At 39.0% G+C, this 25,202-nt stretch overlaps 1 protein-coding gene across 11 annotated transcripts in view; it reads right to left on the bottom strand.

The window, feature by feature from the left end:
- Positions 1–1,401: 1,401 nt before the first annotated feature.
- Positions 1,402–25,202, bottom strand: part of SIPA1L1 (signal induced proliferation associated 1 like 1) — a 381,605-nt gene continuing 357,804 nt past the window's right edge. For 10 of the 11 annotated variants that reach the window (XM_073348513.1, XM_073348511.1, XM_073348522.1 and 7 more), the window contains 9 exons: positions 24,010–24,128; positions 22,238–22,683; positions 15,834–16,073; positions 14,649–14,868; positions 10,797–11,019; positions 7,537–7,683; positions 4,843–4,957; positions 4,242–4,323; positions 1,402–3,560 (listed from right to left, as the gene is read on the bottom strand). In XM_073348513.1, coding sequence (XP_073204614.1) covers positions 3,417–3,560; positions 4,242–4,323; positions 4,843–4,957; positions 7,537–7,683; positions 10,797–11,019; positions 14,649–14,868; positions 15,834–16,073; positions 22,238–22,683; positions 24,010–24,128 — 1,736 coding nt within the window. In that variant the 3' untranslated portion in view covers positions 1,402–3,416. The remainder of the gene's footprint in view (positions 3,561–4,241; positions 4,324–4,842; positions 4,958–7,536; positions 7,684–10,796; positions 11,020–14,648; positions 14,869–15,833; positions 16,074–22,237; positions 22,684–24,009; positions 24,129–25,202) is intronic. The other variant, XM_073348520.1, reaches the window with a different exon arrangement.

Here is a 25,202-nt window from a genome sequence, read left to right as displayed (position 1 = left end):
ACCAGCTCCATCCATGTTGGCGCTGTTCCTACACTCTTACCTGTTTCTTCATTTTTGCTCAGCTCTGCTCTCTCTTCCGTTCTTGCTGCAGGAATGGAGGGAACGCTGATGTCTCTCTTCCCGGTGGTGCTACTGCACCCTCTGGCTTGAAGTAGTAATAACAAACACCAAGTAGCTGGCTTCCATCATCAGCATCCCCACTATAAAACTTGTTCCAACTCTCATCTCTTCCAGGATACTGGGCTAGATGGATCATTTTGTCTTGACCCAGTATGGCTGTTCTTATGTGGTGCTACCCTATGGTGCAATGCATAGGATGAACTGGTGTTCTATTGGCTCACCTTTCTCCCCAATATTTCCATGGAAGTCATAAAAGAGGAACCCTATGAAGGCCAAATTTGGGGAGAAAGTTTGAACTGATCTTTGTTATGATGATGTTGTTTTAATAAAACCAAAGCCCAGGAAAGGAGGCGAGTTGGCACTTACCCTACCATACTGAGTGGATTAGTTTTTAGCATAGGCTTCCTCACTCCCTTCCTGAGTCAGACACACACAATGAAAGAGTATGTGAAGAGGAGATAATGAATGTGGGATACAGAATGAGGAAGATGAGTCAGTCAGTGGAGGGGGAATGAGTAGACAGAACGTTGGAGGGAGGGAGGAAGAGGGAATAGATGCAGGAGAGCCTGCACTCAAAGTTTTTAAACTAACTTTGGTGTTTGTTCCACATCTGGAAGCAATTATAAGAGGATACCTGACTGCAAGGTGATGTCAAAGCTGATCAATTGCACATTTTTGTTGCTGGTGGCCTCAATCAACAAGCAGTACCCTATCAATGAAGAGACAGGCCCAAACTGTTTGCATTTATTTTTCCGAACAATTTAAGTAAAGTCTGCAAGTTAGGTTTTCTTGCACTTGTTTCCTGCCAAATTGCCAATGTGGCCCATGGTACGTAAAATTTGTGAACCTCCAGCTCTGCTTGAAAGTGGACATGGGTGGGGGAAACTCACTGAGAAGCAGTAACCTTTGTCCCTCAATTCTAGCTCCAGTAAAAATGGACTTTACAATGGAAAGATGGCAGCCAGTTCTCTTAGCAAGATTCCATAGGTCTTACCCAGTCAGGTCCTGGCATACACTACTGCTGCCCAAAGAGCTCCCTTGTGGTAACTATTTCTCTGTTGGAATAAAATAGATTTCCCTTTTCACTATCCACCTTTTGGGGATGCCATGGATCTAGCCATTAAAAATGTGGTGGAGAAGTAACCCTCTTGTCAGGACAAATTTTACTTAAAGTGCTACCCGACTCACCAGTGGATGCAGTGAGGAAGGGCCAGGAAAGGAGGCTTTGTCTTTAGGAAGTTTCAAACAATAGAAAAAACCAACAAAATCAATAGAAAATGGTTTTAGAAGAGCCTTTAAAATGAGTTTTATTGTCAGAATTTTACAAGTTGCCTTTAGAGGCTTCATACAAGAACTCTGTTGCAAAACTCTAATAAATAGTCTGCCCCAAGTCCCAATTTTTTTTTTAAAATAAAATAAAAACCAAACCAGACGTAAAAATAGAAGAGAATAAGCAAGACTTCAGGATGCTCAGGGATGTCAGCAATATTTCTGATTTACAAATAATATCAGGCATTATACAAATCTCCTTCATACAAGTCATTTTTTAAAAAATAACAGGACATTCTCAACCTTTACAAAAGCACTCCAGAAATAGTTCCAAATAGATTCATTTCCATGACAAAACATCATCAGAGAAGAATTCCATGGGGATTATCACCACAAATTAAGCTTTAGGTCAAAGTGTAGCAAGTTCCTGTGTAGTAGGATCAAAGAGCAAGAAAAAGTGCATCAGAGAGAGCTTGGAAGATTCTCACTGATGATTTCTTTTGAGAGAGTGGGTGACTGCGGAAGAAGGGGAGGCTATTCCTGAAATGGACAAATAATACAATGTTACTTGTATAAGGCAATGTGTGTTTCAATGTGAGGGTGTTAGTGGATGCACACAGAGAAGGGCAAAGATGATACTTCACTGCATATGGCTTGCATCAATATCTGTGCAGGTTGTAGTATGAGTTATATTGTGACACCAAAAAAGTATTTCTAGAGAGGTGACATTTTATGGCAAGTTTATAGCTCCTTCAAAGAAAAACAAGTTAATCCTCCTGATGCCAGGCAAGCAGAGAGATCTTATGCTAGCCAGTTGCCCTGGGAAATCCAGACGTCAGAGAGGCAAAAGTTAAAATACTGCTTCCTTCTTTGTCCCACTACTTAAGGAAGGGGACAAAGTCTCTAACTACAGCTTTATATTTCTCCATTTGCATTATCCATAACAAGGTTATTAAAGGTTTACTAATGCCAAAGACTTGCTATATAGTTGAGATTAATAAACATTTCTTCTGCCTTTTTTATTCGAAAAGTTCTATGACCAAGCTGGGTGGGGAGGGAAGGGCAAGTGCAATGACATGGCATATATGGTGTATTAGAAAATGCATACAGTTTGAAAAAAAAATCAAACACTTTACAGCTTCAGCCAAGGACCTACTATACATAGGTAGGTAATAGATCCCCAGGTAGGGGAGGGACAGAGACAATGCTTACGCAGAAGTACAGCAGTTATTCTCTCAGTCAGCCTGATGCAGTGTGCCATTTAGCATGCCAAGTTGCACTATTCCTAAAGTACCTGGCAACCATTGTTTCCATAGGAAACAAAGGCAACTAGAAGTGCTAATGCAAGGACATGTGTGATAATCTGACTCATCCATGGCTCAAGTGTCTAATCTCTCTTCCAATATTCTGATGCGGATTGTACTGTACCATACACTATGGGCATATGTTCTGTATAACATATGTGAAGATAGCACTAGTGATCAAGCACAAATCATTCAGGAGACACCTAAAACATTTTTTTTACACCCCCTTGTCTGTGGCATACTTCAGAAAACAATGTAAGGAAAGCAGCAAAATAAACGTTTCTTTCTAGTTTCCTAGGAGTCATAATATTTATCAAAGCAGCAAGGAAAAGCAGATTACCTGAAACAGAGAGAAAGGAGTTAATAGAAATAAATAGAGGCAAATAGACCGAACAATTCTGGTCCAGCCTCCAAATAATTTTGTACATAACAGGTAAAGAGATAATGTGCAAAAAATAAAGACATTCACATTTTAGTAGTTCAACTTTTATTTTACCTTTTTTAAATTATTTTTTGTTTTTGTTTTTCTACAAAAGGCAGACAATGATTGTTGATCTGCGATTGTTCTGAGTGCGTGCAGAGGCGCAAAAAGGGGTCATCAGAGTACACAGGACGGGGAAGTGCTCTGACTATACTTTCACATATCATGATTAAGGTGGCATTAAAGCTAAGTCCCACTAACAATTATTTATAACTGATGTTTTCCTTCCCCATTTACTGTTCTCAGTTCATATCAATCGTGTTGAAAACCCATTCAGTGAATTTCTTCAGTTTCTCAGATGCACTCTGGGACTCCTCCTGTAACCGTAAGTTGTCTTCTCGCAAATGTTGCACTTCTGCCTGAAGATTGGCTTTGTCTTCTTTTTCCTAAGGGATGAGAAAGAATATGAGAGCTCAATGGTGATGCCCGGTCACATTTCCTGCTCTTGTCAACAAGGAGGACTCCATCCTACAGAGGTATTATATAGTTTTGTTTCCCCACTTTACAAGAGCTTTAAGTGCGTAGACACTCGTGTTCCTGGCTTTAGGGTATTCTATATCCAAGGGCTGTGTCGTGATATTCTTTCCCCCTTACACTCTTTCGGCATAGATTGTTGGGATTTCTCAAGACTAAATTCTAATGTAAATGCTAGCTCTGCAAGTGATCACCTGAAAATGGTCACAATCTATTCCATGCTAATACAGACGTCCTATGGTGTGACTGCTAAGGAGAACTAAGTAAGAGATGGCAAACATCTCCATGAATACTGTACTGCGTAAGAGACCTTTGACCTGAACACAGCAAGATCCTTTCTGCACAGAAGCATGTATTTCATCATTAGAAAGTAGATGTGCTAACTTTACCTCTTACTTCCTAACACCACTGTGTTTAAAAAATAAAATACCTGGACTATGATCTGAGGAAAGAAGTAAAGAAATGTAATTTTCTCAACAAAGGATGAGACTGTTACAAATTTGGGGGTGGTGGAAAAGGTTTATAACATGACTAGTACTGCCTAGCAACAACATATTTACACCCTACAGGTTTCCTGTAGAATAAATGTTTACCCGCTTTAAATCCTCTTGGAGCATCTTCAGCAAACTTTCCAGTTGGTCCACTTTGGAAGCGAGAGTAGGAGGAGACTCTTTACTGTTGGAAGCAGGAGATAAAGACAATATTGGCAGGATTTTCTGTAATCCTTCTTCACTTCTAACTCTAGGCTGGAAAACTGCTCAAAATACATGTGTGATACAGTACATTCTGAATATAGATTTTTACTTAAAAATGTTTACCACAGGCCTCGACTACTAACAGAAATGGTATGCACATGCTTAGGCAGCACAATCACTCAACGAATGGCTATTAGCAGTCACTGAATACTCATCATTTGCTTTCTCTCTCTAACCATTAGTTACAGGATAATTACATATACCTTGGAATGAGACTGCCTTGGACACTGTTTTAAACATCTCAGATGAAAGAGAACCTTCAGAAATATGCTATTTTCACAAAGACAGAAATATACTCAGCATTTTTGTGTTTTCTCTCTCCTGTTTTTCTTTTGTAAAAAGTCATAAGAGATCTAAGTTTGTTGCAAATCAAAGCATCTCCATCCAGTCTTCCCTGGGTTTAGTTTAAAAAACTTACCTGTCCAATATATTTACTCACCCTGTGTAAGGCTTCATCTGTGCAGTAAGCTGGTCCTCAGTCTGATCACTATTGGAAGCAGCACTCACAGGTCTGTTGTTTTCATCACTAGCAGCAAAAAATGAGGCTCGCTGAACTGAAGAGAGAAAGAGAGAGAGAGACAAACACAATTGTAAATGTAATGATAATTTGCTTCTACATACTGGAGAATCTGCATTTGAGGATCTCAAAGCAACACAAACATTAAATATCACAACACAACACATGACTTATGTAATCAAAGTAGCAAGTTAAGATAGGTGAATGGAGGCATAGAAAAATTCAATACAACACTTGCTAAAAGTGACAAAGCAAGCTAGTGGCAGAAAGAAATAAAATCAAAGAAACCCACCTCACTGATCTACAACCTTCACCATGCAGCCCCTTTATATTGAAATGGAACCGACATTTTGAAAGGTACAAAGCCACTCGTGTAAAAGAATATAAGGTACTCCTTTCACTAAGAACTGCAGCACACACAGTGATTTGAACCTCCTGTGGCAAAAAAAGTTTTAGAGCCATCTTATGGCTTCACATAGTACTATTCGAGTAGCTTGGCAAATCATCATTTTTCCTAGAAAGAAGGTATTTTCCACATCTTTATGGTTGTGAGAATTACATGGAGAAAGAGAAGAGACCCTGATCATTTTTTATTTGTTATTTTTGTTTATTGTTAATCCTTTATAACATGTTTTGAGATAAAAAAAAATTGAAAAGAAATCTCCCCTCCTCCACCATTTGGTTTTTCCTTATAACTGTTTATTTATGAAGTTTTATCAAATTTACAAATCATTACCATACCATTTTTGTTTAGGGAAACACCATGAATGATACATCTCCTTTAGGCTTCCTAGCAAAAATGGTCAGACTCAAAGAAATGAAGAAGTAACGTCTCATTTGCTAGCTACTAATGGCCTCTCACTGGAAAGAGAAAAATAGTCTTCTTCTATTTGGCAAAGGTTTTATTCTGTGTTTTGAATAAGGCTAAAATTAACATGGCTGTTTTCTTTGACAGAATTTTGCCATGTCCATTTAAAAAAAAATGAAAAACTCAGGAGAACTGGATGGCTTAAGAATTTAGTAACAGCGCATGAAGGTTTTCAGTTCAGCTGTTAGTGACTAGAAACCAGCTGGGATGAGTTGGAGAGCCCTGCCTAGTTTCCAGTCAACAGGTGTCCAAAATCAGAAAAAGCACCAATTATTTATTCTAATTGGTACTTGCAAATCCCACACTGGCATTCAGCACACAGGCCACCGCATTGAGTTGACATAGAAACTGGATAATTTGTCTCTCCAGGTCAGGTTTGAAGCCCATTGGAGGAGTAGTGGGAGGAAACTGACAATACACTGCCCATGCTTTACCTGTTCCATGAGTAGACAGAGGATTGTCAATCAGATACCTTTCACCAGAATTAATGCATACAAACTTTTAATGAAAAATAAAAGAGTGGATTCAGTGCCTAGAAAAGCGAGGAACACTAAAGTCAACTAAACTGTGAACAAGCCTAGGAGAAGAGATGGCCCATCATAGTAAATTGCACTACAATGGTGGCCTTGTTCTAATCCTTATTTGTGCATTTCACAAACCCTTTGAACAATTTCATTTCCCTCTGTGAATTAAGAAAGGATTAGAACTCTGTTCTCCAGAGGTGAATGGCAAGTACAGTAATCCATGCATCACAGAGTTCCCAGGTTAATGTCACAGCATGTTCTTACATCACTGACTGATATCAGCACTAACTAGGGAATACTGTGTGTTAGTTACTCATACTGCTGCTATTGTAGAACTAGCAGGGATACAGAAGAAAGTAGGTTACTTAACAGTAACTGCAGTTCTCAGAGTGCATTGCCTGCAGGTATCCACATTCTTGGTGTCCACGCAGCAGAACATCCAAAAAAGCAGGGATCAGTGGAAGCAACTTCATGAGGTAGAACAGCATTTATGTAGAGATTTCAAAAAGTGACTTTTGATTAGAGTATCCATACAACTTTTCCCATCAGATTCTAACAATTTTAAAGTAGTTTACACTTTGAGCTAAAAATCTTTAGTGTTTCTTTAAATTCCAGTGCATCTTGGCAACATGCATTCCTCTTCAGTTTACTAGTTGTGAAGGAGATGAAAAGCACGACAGGATAAAGTGATATCCATGTGCAAGTCCATGTATTTGGAGGTATGCTAAGGGGAGAATACCAATGGAAAGGCATGTGCCAGCAAGGCAGACTTTCCAAATTACTTTGGCAATGCACTTCAACTATAATACAGAAACTTCTTTCTAGTGCAATCTGCAGTCATTAAAGTGACTGCACTCTTTTCCACCACTGCTTGGCTTCACTCTGCACTTTCATGCCAGATGGCTGTCCATGCCTGCTGTGGTCTTTGTGACTGGTCTGTATTAATGAAAAGTATTCAGTTACACAGAAATGCAGTGAAATAATTTTGTTTCAGCTATAGTACTGAAACCTGCAGCGTGATTCAAATGTAAAGAAATGGCATCTGAATATTATATGCAAACATATATTAGGCTGTTGCAATTTGGATTGCATTTTCAAAAGAACTTGGACTTCAGAGTAGAAGAGAAGCTAAGAAATGGAAAAAATATCAGAATTAAAAAACCATCCTTAGTGAGGTATATAGTAGCATATAAGCTTTCCAAGTCAAGTATTTTGAATACTTACCCTCAAAGGCTTTGGCAGCATCTACCAAGTTTGACCAGTCCAGGTCGGAGGCAGAATCAGGCAAGGGCATAAGACCCGGGTCTGGCATGGGCTGCTTTCTCTGATCCTGGATGTCTGTGAGGGAGCTGTCTGAGGCAGAGAACTCTCCTGGAGCAATGCAGAACAAAAATTAAATAATCAAAAATTCAGCCATTTCCCTCACAGAAAGTTTCTTCATTTCCAGATAATAAAGAACTGAATCCCTATTCCTTGCTTTTCTGGGATGTAGTTTTTCAAAGCTGCACATACGCCATTAAGAGCAGCAGTGAGACTGATCAGCCACGTCATTCTGCAAGTTAGCTCTTTGGGGACTGTGTTAACCTCTCACCCTCAGATTCAGTTCTTTCCAACATGCCCAAGATCTGCAGACCAGCACTTGGAAATCCAGGCTCTTATCTGACATTGTACTCTGCAGATTCTTGTACCCCAACAGCTCATGTCTCGTCATGGGCCTGATAAGCGTTAGAAGATTCAGCAGTCTGCAGGCTTTAGGACAGCATCCCTGAACACTTTCTCTCATGGAATTAAAGGAAAATGAAATCTGAAATATTTGTAACCACTGACAAAATTATTTGTTTCAAAGTTGTTAACTGGATTGTCAGATAAATCAGAATATTTCTAGCTCGTGTTTTCCCCTCCACATAATATGAAGAGCTGCCTTGAGGATGCAGTTGTTATTAATATGTTTAAAATTAACAAAATTATGAGTGAATGGAAGGTAACAAATATTGGATAGCATTAAATATCCAGTTCTATTTAAACTCTCTCTCACCAAGGGCATGTAAATAAGGAAGACAATGTATGGGTCACTCAAATGTTTGGGTCCTTTTATTCTGGAGGCCCAAATTTTACAGAAAACTGAAAATTCCATTTTGTGACGATTGAATAAAACCCCTGCTTTACAATAAGAGTCTTGACATTTCCATTTCAGTGCAAAGTAGAGAATGACAGAGCAGCCAAGCTTCTTTTGGAAAATACAGAGGTCTAAATGAAAGGAGACCCTGAATAGCCTGCTCTCTTTTACACCCACAGGGCATACAGGCACTCTTTCCACAAGTCAGTTACAAATGTAATTCAGTCTAAAAATATATTTTAGTACCTATGGAGAGAAGAAGTAAAGGGAGCTTCATCCCTCCCACCTCACGATGAGAATTATGTTAAACAGCAGCAACTATTTACAAAAATGTCAACTTCAATACTGATTGAAGAGTTGACTTCAATAGTTTTGATGTCTAGGAATGAGAGGCAGCTGAAAATTATGTAGATATTTTTTCCAGCATAGTCACCAGTTGAAGAAAATGTATTCTATGACTCTGATGACAATCAATGGACAAACAGTATTCCCTGTGATGCAGGGGGCAGTTTCTTTTCCCAGTTATATGGTTGGGGTGAGGTACGTTAAATAATACTGTGCTTTAATTCCTGGCACCTTATTTTAACAGCAACAGTTATGGTAAAACTAGTACTCCTAGTGACAGATAAACACAGATTTGGAAAGAGCAGGGCGATATACTAGGAGCCAGAATTTCCTGCATCTACAACCAGTCCATTATTTGTACTCTGGTTATCTGTTTTTTGGAGTAGAGAGTTTGGGTTTTTTAGGCTAACCCGAGTCCCTTGGTGCACTGAAGGCTCCTTTGGCATTTGCCTGCTTGATCCAGTCTGTCATCTTTTTTTTAAATTCTGATCATCACATTATTTGAATTTCAGACCTGCTTCTGCATGCCTGTCAGGTCACTACATCAGTGTGGGCAGTGCTGCAGCTCAAAATTCAAGCTGGAGAAGATCAGAGACAACATTCTAATACTGAGAATTGGGGAAGGAGATTCAGTGCTTCAGCTAGGATAAAAGAGGACTTCCCCAAAGAGCGAGGAGGATAGGCAGCTACTTCTCCCCTCCAACTCAGGAGTACGCAAGCTTCCATTGTTTCCCCTGGTACTGTGTAGGGGGATAGGTAGGGCTGCAGAAGCATTCTCCCCTCCTTTCTTTATCATACAATTCATATTTGATCAACTCACTAAATTTGGCAAAGAATGTCCTGCAGAATAAAAAACTGGAGCCTCCATTCTTGGGAAACTGTAGTCCTCTTATGGGTCTCCTCAGCTGCTCTGATATATACTAAACACTCCTAGGCTCCAGAGTGAAATTGACTAAAATCCCCACCTTTGAAGAGTTGGCAAGTGTTTTAGGTCCAGAGAAATGGCACATACTATAACCAACTATGCTAAAAGTTAAAAGCAAAAATGCAAATCAAAGAACTACCAACTCCTGTAGTTTTGTTTTAAGTGCTTAAATATCTCTGGATTGAGTTGAACCTACTGGTATTATAACACTCATTCTTTTACCTAACATCACAGTATGGATGAACAGAAACAGGTGTACTTCTCCAAAAGACATTATGGAGCATTTTTACACTGAGAGACCTATTGAATTATTTCTCCCAGTGAAGGTTAAATATTCAGAAAACATACAATTACACATTTAAGTAAGCAGTGCAGTAGGAATCTGTGTAAAATCCCACCCACCCTCACCCCTGTCAGCAGCAATGGATTCAGCACAATGTAATCCACATTATACTGCATAAAATTACTGATGCTCTTCACTGCAGTAACAAGGGCATTTGCAGTATCATCTACACATTTTTTTAAAACTAAGTAAGGTAACTTTTTCCAGTTACCTGTTTAATGCTTGATCAAATTGCTTAAGTAAATCCAAACTCTGCAGTGTGTAGTGCAAGGATTTGAATTCAGGATCACTTGGTGCATTAAAAATTTATTAAGTGCTTTAATACCTCCAAATGTCCACTGGCATTCATCCACCTCAGTGGTCTTCATTGTCAGTGGTACTTTGAGCCTACTACACGTTAAAACGGGAGACACCAGAAGTAGGCAATAGTTACTTGTATAACACACAGGACGGGATCTTTGGACCAACGAGTCTTGATTCCTGCTTTTGGCAGTGGTGAAAACATGATGCTAAAGAAAAAGGCAAACTTCCCCACTCCTTCCCCCAAAACTATTTACCTGGCCTATTATGCAGTGCTGTACCCATTTGGGGGTGGGGGGAGGAGGATCCAGCTTACATTCTGAGACATGGGATTTGACTCCCCTTACTTTAGCAAAATCAAGATGCAATTAACAAATAGCCAGACAACTGTTTTTTGTTAAAGTAATTGTAATGGCATCTCTCCTTAACTGTAATTAGGCTGGACATATACTTACCATGTAATGACTTCATTCCTAAAGTGTATGATGGCCTTCGTAAGGGTAGTGACTTGGGGAGAGAAGGATATGTGCTACTGAACAGGACATCATTTGGCAGGGCTTGGTCCAAAAGCGAGGCCCGCGAGGTGAAGAAGTGTTCCCTTTGACCACTGTAAATACTCTCATCTGACAAAGTCCTCTGCAAGGCACGCTTTGTGGTAGGAGTGCTAGGGAACGGAGACTGAGAAGAGGGAAAGGTGTGACTATACATTCTTAAGAGGACATCAGTACACAGTAACATTTCAAACATACACTACATTTGTTTATTAAAGCAATCTATATTTGTAAAAATAAGCAGGCTTTAACATACCCAATCTTCGTCAAACTGGCTGGGACAAAGTACTACATGAACAGCTCTGTCTAGATGAACATTAAGTCTAGATGTCCTATTAGATCTTTGCCATCTCTAATTTCTATTTCTATCATTCAACAGACATCTTGTAGGATATCTAACCTCAAAAAACTCATGTATTCTGTAAATTAGCTCCAGACCATGTGTACTAGGGAAAATGTTTACAGAAGCAAGTTAAGTGATATCTAAAACAAAGAGTTCTGCCTCTTGTGCTATCTTCCACACTCTCTGGCTAAGATGTCAATTGGCTACAAGCTCCATGTAACAGAACAATGAGGAAAGTCTGACAAACTAAAATCCTTCGGAGAGCTCTGAGAAAAAATTAACAAAACAAAAACAGTTCCACTAATCGAAATTCCTAGAGCAGACATGATTAAGTTGATTAATTTTGGAGAGCTGCTCTCTTGCACAGAGAAATACTTATCTGTTCACATAAATAAAAAGTTATTTAACCAGACAGTATTCTATTTCTGTGATTAAAACCCACACTGAAGGGTGGGACAGAAGCGGGGAGGAGGAGAAAGGTTATTGCTTCTGTACATTGGAGGACAATCTGCCAAAATGAAATATGGTTTTACCAAAAAGATCAGAAGCCCCTGCTAAAAGCTACGGCAAGTTTTGTAGTTATGGATAAAGAACCGGAAATGTAGCTAAAACGTTTTTAAACGTTTTATGGATTAGGGACCCAATTTTATGGGTTTTCAGGGGCTTTTGCACAGATTATTTAGGTTAATCTTTCTAGCTACCCAATGGGACTCAGTGCTCAGGCTAGAAGATACCATCAGAGATGCTTAGTTTTGCAGTTCTCAAACTGTGGATTTGTGTCGCCAGAGATAACATGCTTGTTAACAGCAAAAATGTTTTTAAATAAATAAATAAATATATAGGGGTGAGAAATAGTTAAACAATTTAAAATGTCTGTCTGGTGATGTTCTCCTCCTCATACAGCATGGCAAGAAAATCCTCCAAATATTAATGATTAACCTGTTGAATTGAAGACAGTTCACCTCCCAATGACTTCACAATATCTGCTACAATTACAGTTGGTAAATGAAATAACCAATCATTCATTTTCTGATATACTGTAAAACTAATCTGAAAAGTTTTCAAAATAAATCACTTTAAAAACGTACAGTGTGTACCTTCTAAAAATGAAGCCGACATCTATCTGAGTTGTGAAGAATATGTATTAAGGTTATAACAACCAACAAGAATGCACTTTTATGTAGAAATCCGTGATTAAATCGAGTCTTCCTGACTAGTGATTTAAATTGTGATTTAAATCAATTTGATTTAACTCAGATCCACTCTGAGAAAACCACTCTGTTTTCTCCTTTTGGGACCAAAAGCCCAGCTGGCAGTTTCTTGTCGTGACCCAGCCAAGCCCCACAATACTTGTCCCTAGCAGAAGAGGGGAAAAAAAGAAGCCATTGTCACCATCAGGCACTGCTCAACCGAGGAACATCTGCAGTGCTCCTTGTGTTAAACATCCCAGAGTAGAAACACTTGCAGCCTCGAATATTAGAAACTGGAAACATAATTAGCGCTGGAACTTTAGATTGTTAGGCTACTAATATTTGAATACCAGGTGGATTTAGGAAGGAGAGACAATGTGAGCAGAGAAGTGAAAAGGGAGTTAGAGCAGTGGTTCCCAAACTTGTTACGCTGCTGGTGCAGGGAAAGCCCCTGCTGGGCCGCGTCCACAGGTTCGACTGATTGCAGGCCAATGGGAGCAGCTGGAAGTGGCACGGGCTGAGGGATGTACTGGTCGCCGCTTCCAGCGGCTCCCATTGGTGTGGAGCAGCGAACTGTGGCCACTGGGAGCCGCGATCGGCCGAACTGGCGGAGGCAGCAGGTAAACAAACTGGCTCAGCCTGCCAGGGGCTTTCCCTGCACAAGTGGTGGAACAAGTTTGGGAACCACTGAGTTAGAGGAAGATGGCATGGAGGTGACGGGTGTGAAGAGAGAAGAGAAGGCGAGATGGGCAGGAGAACTGAAGATGACAGGGAGAAGGGAAGGGATGAGAAGGCAGAAAGATTAGGAGACAAAAAAACTGCCTATCCTACCAGGAAACAGGACCTCTCAATTACCAAATACAAGAAGTGCTGCAAAACAAACAAACAAACAAACAAACACACACAAAATAAAAAGATTCAGGTAGCTAAGGAGGGCCACATTTCTTCACCTAACATGAAGTACAAATTGTGCACTGGGTAGAAATTATAATTATGTTTAAATTTTAACATTTATTTTCATTACTGGTAGATATAATAGCATTGATAAAATTGAGCAGGTCACTAGGCTGAGCTGACACACTGATCCTAGTCACCAAGAAAATGAAGGATACTGGAAAGATTGAACTCGTTGTGCATAGTCAATAAAGAAAGAAGCTCACAAAAGATACACGCTATTCATGGTCTCTGGGACAATTAACAGTTTAAATGGAATTTCTTGAAAAGACAATAGGTGCCCGTTTACAGGTCAGGAAGAGGGTGTTTCCCCTTATGCCTCCTTCCTCTTATAAACTACTATACTGTTAAAAAAAAAAAATCTTCCCCATGGCAAACTTTTTTCTCTCCAGCCTCTAAGGTAATATTTGAAAAAAAGTCTGTATATGGAATCTGGCACTTATAAGTTTTAATAAGACTTTTTGGGTTTTGACAAGCAGAGAAAGAAGCTGCAATCTCTCTCTTTTGCATGGCTGCTTTGGAAACCATTTGGGTCCTGGATGACAACCCTGAACTGTTAATCATTGGCTTAGTACACCGACACTATAGAAATCAAAACACTCTCTTGAAAATTTTCTATTTTATTAGTATTTAAAAATATAAGTTATTACAATTTCTGATGAAACCTTAGGAAATTTTTCTGAATGGATTTAGTATGTATGTAAAATATTTGTTTTAGGTGTTCTCTTCAATTAAGTATGTTAGTCTCCTCAAAGGATGGCACAAAAAACTGCAACACCATTGCAACGGCTGGAATACCAAAACCATTCCTTAAGTGCTACCTTCCAGCAGTTGATAAAGCAAATGGCCAGCGTTGTGTCCATGCTAAGAATTCAGGGAAGATTAAAATTTTGGGTTCTGTTTTGTTGTTATGGATGAGAACAGGAAAGTTTCATCTGAGAAACTTACAGGATGTTGTGAGGTGCTGAGCAGCTCCTGTAAAGAGGTGAATGCCATCAACTCTCCTTAGAGTTGACAGTGTTCACATTTTCCATGAGGTACACAACACTGCAGTTTCAGTTAGACTTTTATGTTGTTTTCAACAGTGATGAACAATGCTTTATGCATGGTGCACTCAGACACTAAGGAAGTGATTGGGTCCAGATCCTCAGCTGCTGTAAACTGGCATAGATCTCTGAAGTCAATGGAGCTCTGGTCCCCTGGTCTCCACCTGCCTCCTGAATTTCACTTAACAGTGACAAAAGAGGATGATCCATTTCTGTAGCATACCTTAAAATTCTTCTGGGACTCTGGCGTTGGGCTGTCAAGATCTATCAGTTTCTTCAGCTCTTCCTCAACAGTGGACTGGGATGCTCGTTTTGGTGATGCCCGTAGATCTCTGGCTGATGCACGCAACCGTGGATGGGTCATTTCATTGCCATCACTCTGGTGTCGTCTTAAAGGGAAGGGAACAGACATGTTCAGGACCCAAAGCCACTCGGGGCTGGATCTATAAACGTAATAAGCAGTAAAGCATCATCAAGATTTTCAGAGGGAAAAATGGTGTAGAGAGGGAGGATGTGGGTATGGGAAGATTAAGATAAAGTTTTGTATAATACAGTAAAGTCCCATATAAACGAAACCTGTTGAAAGCATCAACTTCCAATGCATGAAAAGTGCACCATAATAAATTTCCCTATTAAAGGGATGTACCTATTCAAAGAATGAACAAATATATAAGAACAAAAATCAATTATATAAACTAAAGTCTGTTAAATACTAGCTGAATGCTTAAACATACCAAATGTCCCGATTCTTTTAACTGGCTTCCAGTGTATAACTTGTACAAAATACTTTTTATTTTAGCTTCTATCTAGCATTCCCTTCAGTGGCCCATTGCAGTTACTGGCATCATCTGGGAATGCTGTACTTAACACCAATAATGATTTCAAAGCATCCCTAACTGCCCAGACATCTGAATCTCCACTGTAGAGGGTCAATGGTTCTGATATGCATTTTTCCAACCTCCACCTTTCAAGGTCATCTGAGACCCCAAATCACAAATCTCTTGATGCAAGTCTTAGAATGTGGGAACAAAACGAAGAATCTAAGGGACAACACACTCAGTGTTGAGGATGGTTTTTTCATTTGTTCAATTAATATTTTGAGTTTCATTTAAAAATTCTCTAAAGAAAAATCCTACAATTTAATAAAGATGAAGTCTACTGCATTCTATAGAATTTCTATAGAAATTACTTTAAAAACTTTTACAAAGTAACGAAAAATGATAACCAAGCTATAGAATTTTTAAGCCACACTATGGAATTCTAGGGTAGAGATTCTAAAGTTCTATAGAGGTCTGATCATAACATTAAATTCTATCGGACCTTTCCATACGGGAAACTTCTCTGGATTTCAGTGCTTCTTCATGTTTAAGTTAACAACCAAACAATAGAACCAAAAAAACGCTCTTACTTTCTGGTATCCATAAACCCCACAGAGTTTATTGTCCCTCCAGGTTTTTTCCATCCAATCAGATACTTGCTAGTAGCACCCTGGCGAGGGTAGAAAGTCCTAGGACCAGAGGAGGAGGAAGAGGAGGAGGAGAAAGAAGGTGCGAGCTGTGGGGAAGTAGCAGAATGAAGCTCTTCTTTAGGTGAACTTCTGGCACTGGTGAAAACAACTGGGCTGGCAGAATGTCGTGAGCTCATGGTACTGGGAGAGAAGCATAACAAAGACAAAGCTTAACTTAAATGTGTGTGTATGCATCTTATGTAACTTTTTTTAAAACTGCATTTGGTTAGCAGGAACCCAAAGTAGTATTATTGTGATGTAAAGCTAATAATAATAATACTGTGCTGTTCTCTCATGCCTTCCATCAGACCGGAAAGCACTTTCGAAAACCAAATGAATTAAACTTCACAAGCCACCTGTGAGGTAAAAAAGTATCACCCCAAATTTACAGATGGGTAACCTAAGGCACAGAGAGATTAAGTGACTTCAGGGTAACACAAGAAGTCTTGGCTGAGCTAGCAAGAGAACCCAGGTGAGAGTCCTAGCTCAGTATTTTATCCACAAGACCAGCCTTATCAATACCAAGAGATTTTTTTAGTATCAAAGAAATCCCAATAATATATAACGCTAGAGGATATATATTACTGGCCTTATTCATTATTGCTCATAATTCAGAGTCTGCTGCTGTCACAGCTGACAATGCCACCATGAGACAACACTCTCTACTATGTGATAAAAATGGAAGCGTTTGAGAGTCCTGCAGACACAAACGTTTCACTGTTACATTTCAGTATTACCAAAAAAGACTGGAGACCGGAAAGAGAGGATAAGTAGTTAGAGGAAACCAGAGTTTTGGTCTGCTAGGAATCAGTGTGGATGAATAGACTGAATACTTCTTTGATGAAAGACTCTGGGCAACATCATCAGTACTGGAGGACTGCACTGACTGTACATTGAGGACTTACCTTCATTGAGATCCAAGACCTGAGGATTCTACAAGAGCTGAACCATTCTTCTGTGAAGTCTGTGAGTTATGTAGGCCATGATCAATGCAGTTGCTTGGGTGCCTAGCATTTTAAAGCCTAATTTTCAATTCTAAAAGTTTAAGGGAAAAAATAGGATTGCTCACCACAGTAGGAAGAGTCCTTTTTTCTTTTGTACCCTCTTACTATGAGCATTTAATCAAGAGGAAGATATCATTTGGCTAATACATATTCCCCCTAAACAGCATTCCAGGTGGACTGAACCTTTACCCCATGAAGCTGAATTATTTCTAGTTTTCCCTAGTCATTTCAAGGCAGTTGCACAAGGGAGCAAGTAACACTGGGGAAAGAAGGAAAACGTTGGTTAAATAGGTTATTTTCTTATTTATATCACTCTGTGTAAACAGCAAATCTGTGAGAGCAGTTTCATTAAAAAGAAGAAAAATGGCTAGGCAATTAATTTGCTGTCCAGCAGACTGGGCCTTAACTGAAATTGAACGGATTGACTTTTAATATCTCTAATTCCTGACATAATATGTCTAGGCAAAGAATGTAGAGAAACAGAGTGCCTCATTCCAGCTGGTTTGCATCACAGGAAGAGAGTCCTGGATAAAACTAGTTTTCATTTATATGTTGATATGAAAGTTAGATGCTGTCTAAGAAGGAATCAGAACACAAAATTTTAAGACGACTATATATTATGTTATGCTTTAAAAAGGTGGAGGCATCTGTAACTACAGCAAAACTTCAGGTATAGATTCGGTGCTGGAATGCCATCATATATTTTAAGGACGTTGACACACAATTTTCTACCTTACTTTTGTGCACTGTCTTCTCCATAACTGGAGCACTGGAGGGGGTGTGTGTGTATGTGTGTGAGAGAGTAATTCTAGCATTTGAAACAGATGAGGTTTCTGGTATAAAGCAGTGTTTTCTGACTGTGAAATAAAAATTAAATGGATGGTTGAATTAACTAGTAGCTGAATGAACCCTAAATTTTTAGTCTGATAGCAAGTTCTCCAGTGATCCTGTCATGTGAAAGTGCATTGTATAATTTGTTACTGAAACAATGACAGAAGATATTTAAGGCATCAGATATGGTAACCTATTGTCTACACCGTTCATAATAATACTGAACATTTGATATTATATATCACTTTTCAATTGTAAATCTCAAGGCCTTTGCAAAAGAAGGTATTGTTATTCCTTTTTTTTTAAATAGCAGATAATGAAACTGAGTCAGAGATAAGAAATGATTTGCCAAGGTCACAAATTAGTGTGAAAAATCTCAGTTCTCCTGATTTCCAGTTCTGCTCCCATTCAAAACTTTCTTTCTAAATCTGTTCAGGCCATAAAATACAGCTGACAATCATAATTTCTTCCAGTTATCTGCCAGTAAACTCCCAGATTGAAAAAAACTGGGAACAACTTGCCCTTAGCAGGTCAAAGCACAGTCCACCTGAAATTGCATGTCACAAATTTTGTCCACTTATGACCTGCACAAATATCACTTCTGCTAAGGAAACAGAGCAGAAGTAAAGAAAGAAATTCAGAAGTTGCTTGCCTTTGGGGGGGGGGGGGAAGGAGGAGGGAGAGAGAAACATAGTCCATCTGTGAGATATCTCCATTATCAAGTTAAAGTATCAAGTGCTCAGCTGGGATGCGCATCTTAAAAGAAAATTGTATGGGACTGTTCTGTTTTTAAAATATTTTATAGTTCAGAAGGAGTGTGCATTTGAGAACTGGAGGTTTTTCCTTTGTGTAGGAATATTAATATTCCCATTATTTTTCAGAATTGTTAGTGTTAATGGAGAGTTATAGAGGGAGTAGTATCAATGAGGAGGGAAGAGAGGGCTTGTAAATAAATTTCCAAATACATTCCATGTGTTTATTTATACCTATTGTTATCAAGATGTTTCACTGAAGAGGGTATAGTAAACAAACACATGAAATATGCAAGGAACAGTGGGGTGGCAGAGAGGTAGAAAAGTTAGCTCACAACAATTTTTATTTTTTGATGTCCTTGGTTTATATATATATTACATTGCTCCCCACTTGTCCTTGTTTAGATACAAATATTTAAATAATTAATAAAATAATTAAATATTTTTGGAGGTGCTCAGTTTTACAACATGAACATTCTAGGGATTAACCTGGTACTTTAGTGGCTGCATACTGTACTGTTGACACCCGGGGATCAAAAGCCCCCAATCCACAAGTTGTTGAATTACACAGTGCAAACACTCTGAAGTCAGTGGGTCACTGCACAAGTAAAGGTGTTTGTCTGAATAGAACCTGAAGGCTTGGGACACAAGTTTGGGTACTGTCTACATGGGCCAGAAGGGGCTGGAAGCACTGTAGAGGCAGCACATTCCATTCCTGGGAAGAAAGTAAGGGATTCACATTGTTCAAGCTGGCAATCTGAACAGTTTGATTGTCTCTGAAGGGAGCAGAGTACAACCCTCAGGCTTGAGAAAAGGTTGTTTTTACACTGAACTTGAGCGTGGTAACAGGAAAGAATAAAAAAATATCTTTTCCTCCAACACCCATAAAAGAATCCTAGATTCTACTCATCTACTCAGCAAAATATTGTCCAATCATGAAATACAACTTTTTAAAAAGCAATTTAATACCATATCTGGATGGAAATATCAGGGATTTTGTTTTTAGTTTTGATAGTGAAGACCACAAGAGACCATTTAGCTAGTGAGCAAATGAAAGTCTGACAATTCATATGTTTCCTTTTTTATTTTATGAAATTCAAACTATCAGTGCATATGGTTTCTGTTAATGATGTTCAGATATACTGATTCTGTGTAATTACCGCCCTACATTAATGCAGTCCTCCTGGGACGCCATGAGAAACCTGCATAATCAATAGAGATTTTGGGAATGGGGGTGGAGAAGGAAAATAAAGCCCAGCCAGAAATACTGCTGCAAAATGTAATCACTATAATTTACATTTTGCCACCAATTCTCAGGTACAAGTTCTTTTATGCTCTGCCAAATGATCTGCACACTAATTACTGTTCCTGTCGTCTAAATGCACAAACACCCTAATTTGCAGTTATTTTATTTTCTGCAACTCTGTTCATTTTGTCACCAAACTAAGTTCCTCTTCCTCCAGCTCAGAACGGTTACCTTTATAGATCATACCAAAAGTATTTTAGGACTTCAGTCACAAGGTAAGCCTACAAGAAGTGAAGGGGAGGCTAAAAAAAAAAGTTGTGTGTGGAACCATCAAAAAGTGTACATGCCTTATTGAGTAACAGCATGTTCGTATTGTCACTCTTGACTTTCCTCTCTCCTTCCTGACCTGTCAGTAACCCTCACTTACAGTGTCATGTCTAATCAAGAGTGCGGGCTCTTTTACTTTGTTTTCAGGCACTGAATGCATTTTTAAATGTTCAAAAATTATAAAATAATAATGAGGGAATACAAGGTAGTCTGTCTTTTCTCCATGGCTAACAGACCAAATATTGTGCATTAATTTTGCAAGGTACTGTGTGACCATATTTCCAAACTAGGGTGCCTCAATTCTGTTCTATAGATTACTATATCATTTCTCTGTGTAAAGAACTGTACTTTTGTTTGTTTTCAAATAAAGCAAAACAAGACTGTTATATTTTGTGTAAAACCAGAGTAGTTTATCAAGAAAATTCAACTCCATTCTGAAAAAATATTTACAGGAACAAACAATTTAAGTGTAACTAGAGAAATGAGAATTGGGTTAAACCAAATAAAACATAGAAAAATGTCATGTTTGGAGACATATTGCTATAGTACAGCGAATTAATGAGATGGTTTGACAGGCTAACCCTACTATCAGTTGGTATCAGTTTGTATATATTTCATGATATCAAGTTTCCTTTTTTCTTTTCATTCTCTGCCACTTTTTTATTGACACTATTTGCTGCATGGAGGAGAGAATTCTAGAACCTCAACAGCCCAAACACGTTTTTACTGTTAAGAATATCTTCACAGTGTAGCTTTTAGTACTTACTGTAACCCAGGGATTTACCATGGTCCTTTTTCTCCTTTCTGAAAAATTTATTCTAAACAAAAATGTTGCTGGCAACTTTCCAGCATTGTCTTAAAATAAAAGTTATATATGTCAGGTAAAAAAATCAGTGTAAAGAGATGCTTAACATAAGGAGGCACTTAATGCCTACAATGCCCCTAGAACACAGACAGAATAGTATGGAACCCCATTAATAAAATCCCTAACTCAAATTAACGTGACACTGAGTGCAAGGAAATCAATCACTGCATTACAGACTCTGTGGCAACCCCAACTTCCAGCTACACTATCAGAAGCTGTTAAACTGGATGGTAAATCTCCAGCTTTGCCTCATCTCATTTCTCCTGTAACAGAACTGTCAGACTGAAGAACTGTTAGCATCATATTTTCTACCCTCCAGCCCACTAGATATCTTAGCTGTCTCTTAAAAATACAAAGAAATTAATACAAATAATAATAAATGCAACTGCCTGCCTAAAACCAGGAAGGAAAAAAAATGATAAATGCTTTCCCTTGCAGATTTAGGTTTTTTGCTTAGTACTATAGCACAGATGCATTTTTCTTCTTACAATGATTAATAACATTTTAAAAATAATTATATTTAGTATTTTGGGAATTAAGCTAGAAGATCTGAATTTTTTTTCACCTCTAATTTTTATGATTCATTTGTAAATGAGGGCCTTTCATCTAAGGAGCTCAAAGCACTTTACACAGATGTTCATTATCTTCATTTTACAAATGGAGAAACTGAGACAAAAAGGTAAGGCGCCTGGCCTATGTCATACACACAGTCAGTAGTAGAGTGGGTACTAAGAATCAAGGTCTCCTCATTTCCTTGTCCCTTACTGCATGTATTAGATGGCACTACCTCCCAAGTTTCTAAACAAAAAGACTGGGGGGCGTGGACAGAGGAAGCAAATGTATAGCTATATTTTCCTGTATGAAACAACCACCACTTGAAAAAAAAGAAACAAAAATTCCAAAATCAAATGGGCATCGTTAAATTTATTTATCCCCTTGTTGACAATGATTTGAAAAGCAATGCTTGCACGATGTTCCCTATAATACACCTATCATACTAAAATCTTACATCATGTGTAACAGTGGTAGAGTGGAGCATGTTCCTGCTATCACAAATATTCACACACTCCTTAGACTGACTGGACCCACCAGTGGGAGATACAAATACCACATGCAGTGTCCACTGTCAAACACCTTACACAGTGGGATCTTTCAAACCTCTGGGTTAGCCAAAACAGGCACACAATTTTCCCTTAACACTCACTTCTCATCTCCGATATGTTAAAGAGAGAGAAAGTGAAGGTGGAAGGGGCATCAGTCATGACTTGAGAGAAAATTACCTTGTGTGGGAAACGGCATCACTAAGACTATAAGCACTGTTCTCTCTTGTTAAAGGATTGGAAGCTGGTTGACTCTTGGTGTGAATATCCAGGCTTAGTGAAGACTCCGTCTTCCGGTCTACAACATGGCTTTCTTTTTCTAAAGTCCTGTCTGCGATGGAGACTACTTCACTGGAACTATGCCACAGTGGTGTCACTTTCTCCTTTGCAAGCCCTGATCGAGGAGACGTTGCTGAGGTTCCCAGAGAAGCTGTGCTGCCATGGCTGGGGCCGTAGGAGGTGGTATCTATGCCACTATCAGCTGAAGTCCCTTGAAGGTAGTTGTAGCTGTTCAGCTCTGACTCAGTGCGGTCGCCACTGTCATACCATTTCTCATCACTATGGGCACTGGAGGCATTGCTGGAGAGAGTATTGCTGCTGGAGTGGCTGGAGTAGTGGCTGTCAGACTACAAAAAATGTTCATGACTTTAATTCAGAATGATCACAAAGAAGACAAGACAAAGAAGGCACAACTGCACTACGGAAGCTCTACTTTTACACATGTCTGAGGGGACTTAGAAAGTCTAAAATTCGCAGACATAACTCAGGCCATAAGTTTAATGCCCATTTTAAAAGCTTGGTATGACTTTGGGCGGTCATGCCTTAATTTATCAGAGGAAGTCTAATTTGCCCCACAATATTTTTACACCATTTACTTTAAAATTTAGTCACCTGTACTAAGCCTGCTCACAAGTAAAAATGACCATTCACGTTTAAGCTTGTGATATTCAATCGCAACTGCATAACCATAGAAAAGTGCCCAATTCTTCAACAGTGCTTATAATTAAAGACAGCACAGATTTTAAGGTGGTTAGAACACGAGAATCCATCAATCCACAACTGAAGCATGTGTTATTTCAATAATCTGATTACTTACCCAAAAGTTTGAGAAAGGACAGAATGGGCATCTCTGGCTACTCAGATCCCCCTTTACTAGGAAGCTCACTGCTTCCTCAGCAGCAATCTCCTTTGCAAATAAACACTGAAATGAATTACTGGGAATGCTGCATGCTTCACAAACAGATGTATGTATGACAAGCTCCAAAGGGTGTTCCTACCCAGTTCTACAGGGTCAGAAGGATGTAGTTTTCTATTCAGTGATTGAACATGTATATAAAGGTAAGAAAAACTCCTTCAGGCAGGACTCCAGCAGCTATTATGGAAGAACCTTTCCAACTAAGGAAAAAGTTATGATCACATTTAAAGGAAATAAATGAGAGAGACTAGCTAAAGAAAGAAAAATGAAAACAAAAACAAGTGTAGAGGCAAGAGAAATGCTATTTATATTTATATTTCAACGTATGTGTATGGACTGCTGCGCCAAGCTTCTAAACACTGCCATATGAAGCATTTTTGGTAAATTGCCCAAGTCTTGCATCTGTGGCCTGGGACTAGCTATGGGGATTTACAAAGGATACTTCCTTTGGGAATAATCAGAGTTCCCACAAATACTCCACTTATCACCAGGCACCAGACCAAAAACCTACTGTTCAATTGGCAGTAAAATATTTCTGCTAAGAAATTTGCTATTAGAGCCGTGCTTAGCTTCTGGAATACTGAAAAGGCAGCAGATCTGCTTTGCTGACTCCTCTATATTCTAACAGAGAAGTATGGTTTTTTGCTGATTTTATAACTATGTTTTTGAAAGATACTTTGCCTTTGAACGGCACCCAGACCTTTTGGGCAGAAACAGAGTCAAACATTTAAAAATAATTTTTAATAAGTTAACTTACATGACCCTGCTTATTTGGAGACAAATGAACGACAGGATCCTGCCTCATCAGTCTTCCACTGGGGCTGTCTCTGAAGGATGGCAGTACTTTTGATACAGCTGGGAGATGGCATGTGGGTTCTGCAACACAGCAAGCAACATTGCACTTACACAGTATATGCACTGTAGGGGCATGTGAGACAAATTAAGAAAACTTGAAATCTGATGTTACAGTTTGATTTTCCCCACTGCTGTCATTAACCAAAACCTTTGGACAGACAGTCATAAATTTATTTCAAAATACAGAATGTATGGTATACAAACCGCTTGTAAAACAAGTGCCAAATCCACACCTGTAGTAAATCAGTACAGCTCCACTGAAGTCAATGGAGCCATGAATATTTACATCAGGTGAGGACTGTGCCTCAAGTGTCCAGGAGGATGGGGCCAGGATATTAAACCAGGTGCTGGCGTATCGTAAAAATGAATGTCTCTTTGTTCACATGGCCAGAGGAGAATAAATTAGAAAGCTTGAGGTCCATCCCTGTTTAGTTGTACTGTCAGCAAGGCAGAACAGACAAGTTACAGTGATCACTTAACTATACACATTTATTTCCCCTTTGAACTTCAACCATATCTTATAGAAGTACCCCAAGTATTTCTCATCAAACCATTGAAAACAAACAGATATTTTTAAAAGAATCTATTGTCTAGTCCTAAATAGCAATATCATCTGGCATACTATTTCCATGCCACTCAATGGTTTTGACTGTACTCCATGAAAATCCGGTTACTGACCTGTAGCGTAACTTGTTTTTCGAGATGTGGGTGCAGATGTGTGTTCCACTCAGGTGCACCTGTGCTCAGCCCATCGAAGCAAGAGAACTTTGCTTAGTAGTACCCTTCAGGGCAATGTTCATGCCCTCTGGTCCTCATAGCCCCTCCCATGGCTAAATAAGGGCAGCACTGCCCCAACCACCCTCAGTTCCTTTGCACCAGAATCCAAGACTAGGACAAAGGATGGGTCATGGAATACGTATCTGCACCCACATCTTGAAGAACAAGTTATAGTACAGGTAGGTAATCATTTTTTCCCCCAACTGGTTGCAGACATGTATTCCACTGCGATGATTCTCAAACAATACTGGTAGGAGATAGGGCTTGGAGTCTTCTTAAACAATGACTGCAGAACTGCCTTCCCAACTGACTTCCTTT

This window comes from Lepidochelys kempii, chromosome 6 (assembly GCF_965140265.1).
Source record: "Lepidochelys kempii isolate rLepKem1 chromosome 6, rLepKem1.hap2, whole genome shotgun sequence".
Taxonomy (NCBI): domain Eukaryota; kingdom Metazoa; phylum Chordata; order Testudines; family Cheloniidae; genus Lepidochelys; species Lepidochelys kempii.
Note: the sequence above shows the minus strand (reverse complement) of the source record. Positions and strands in the feature narration are given on the sequence as shown.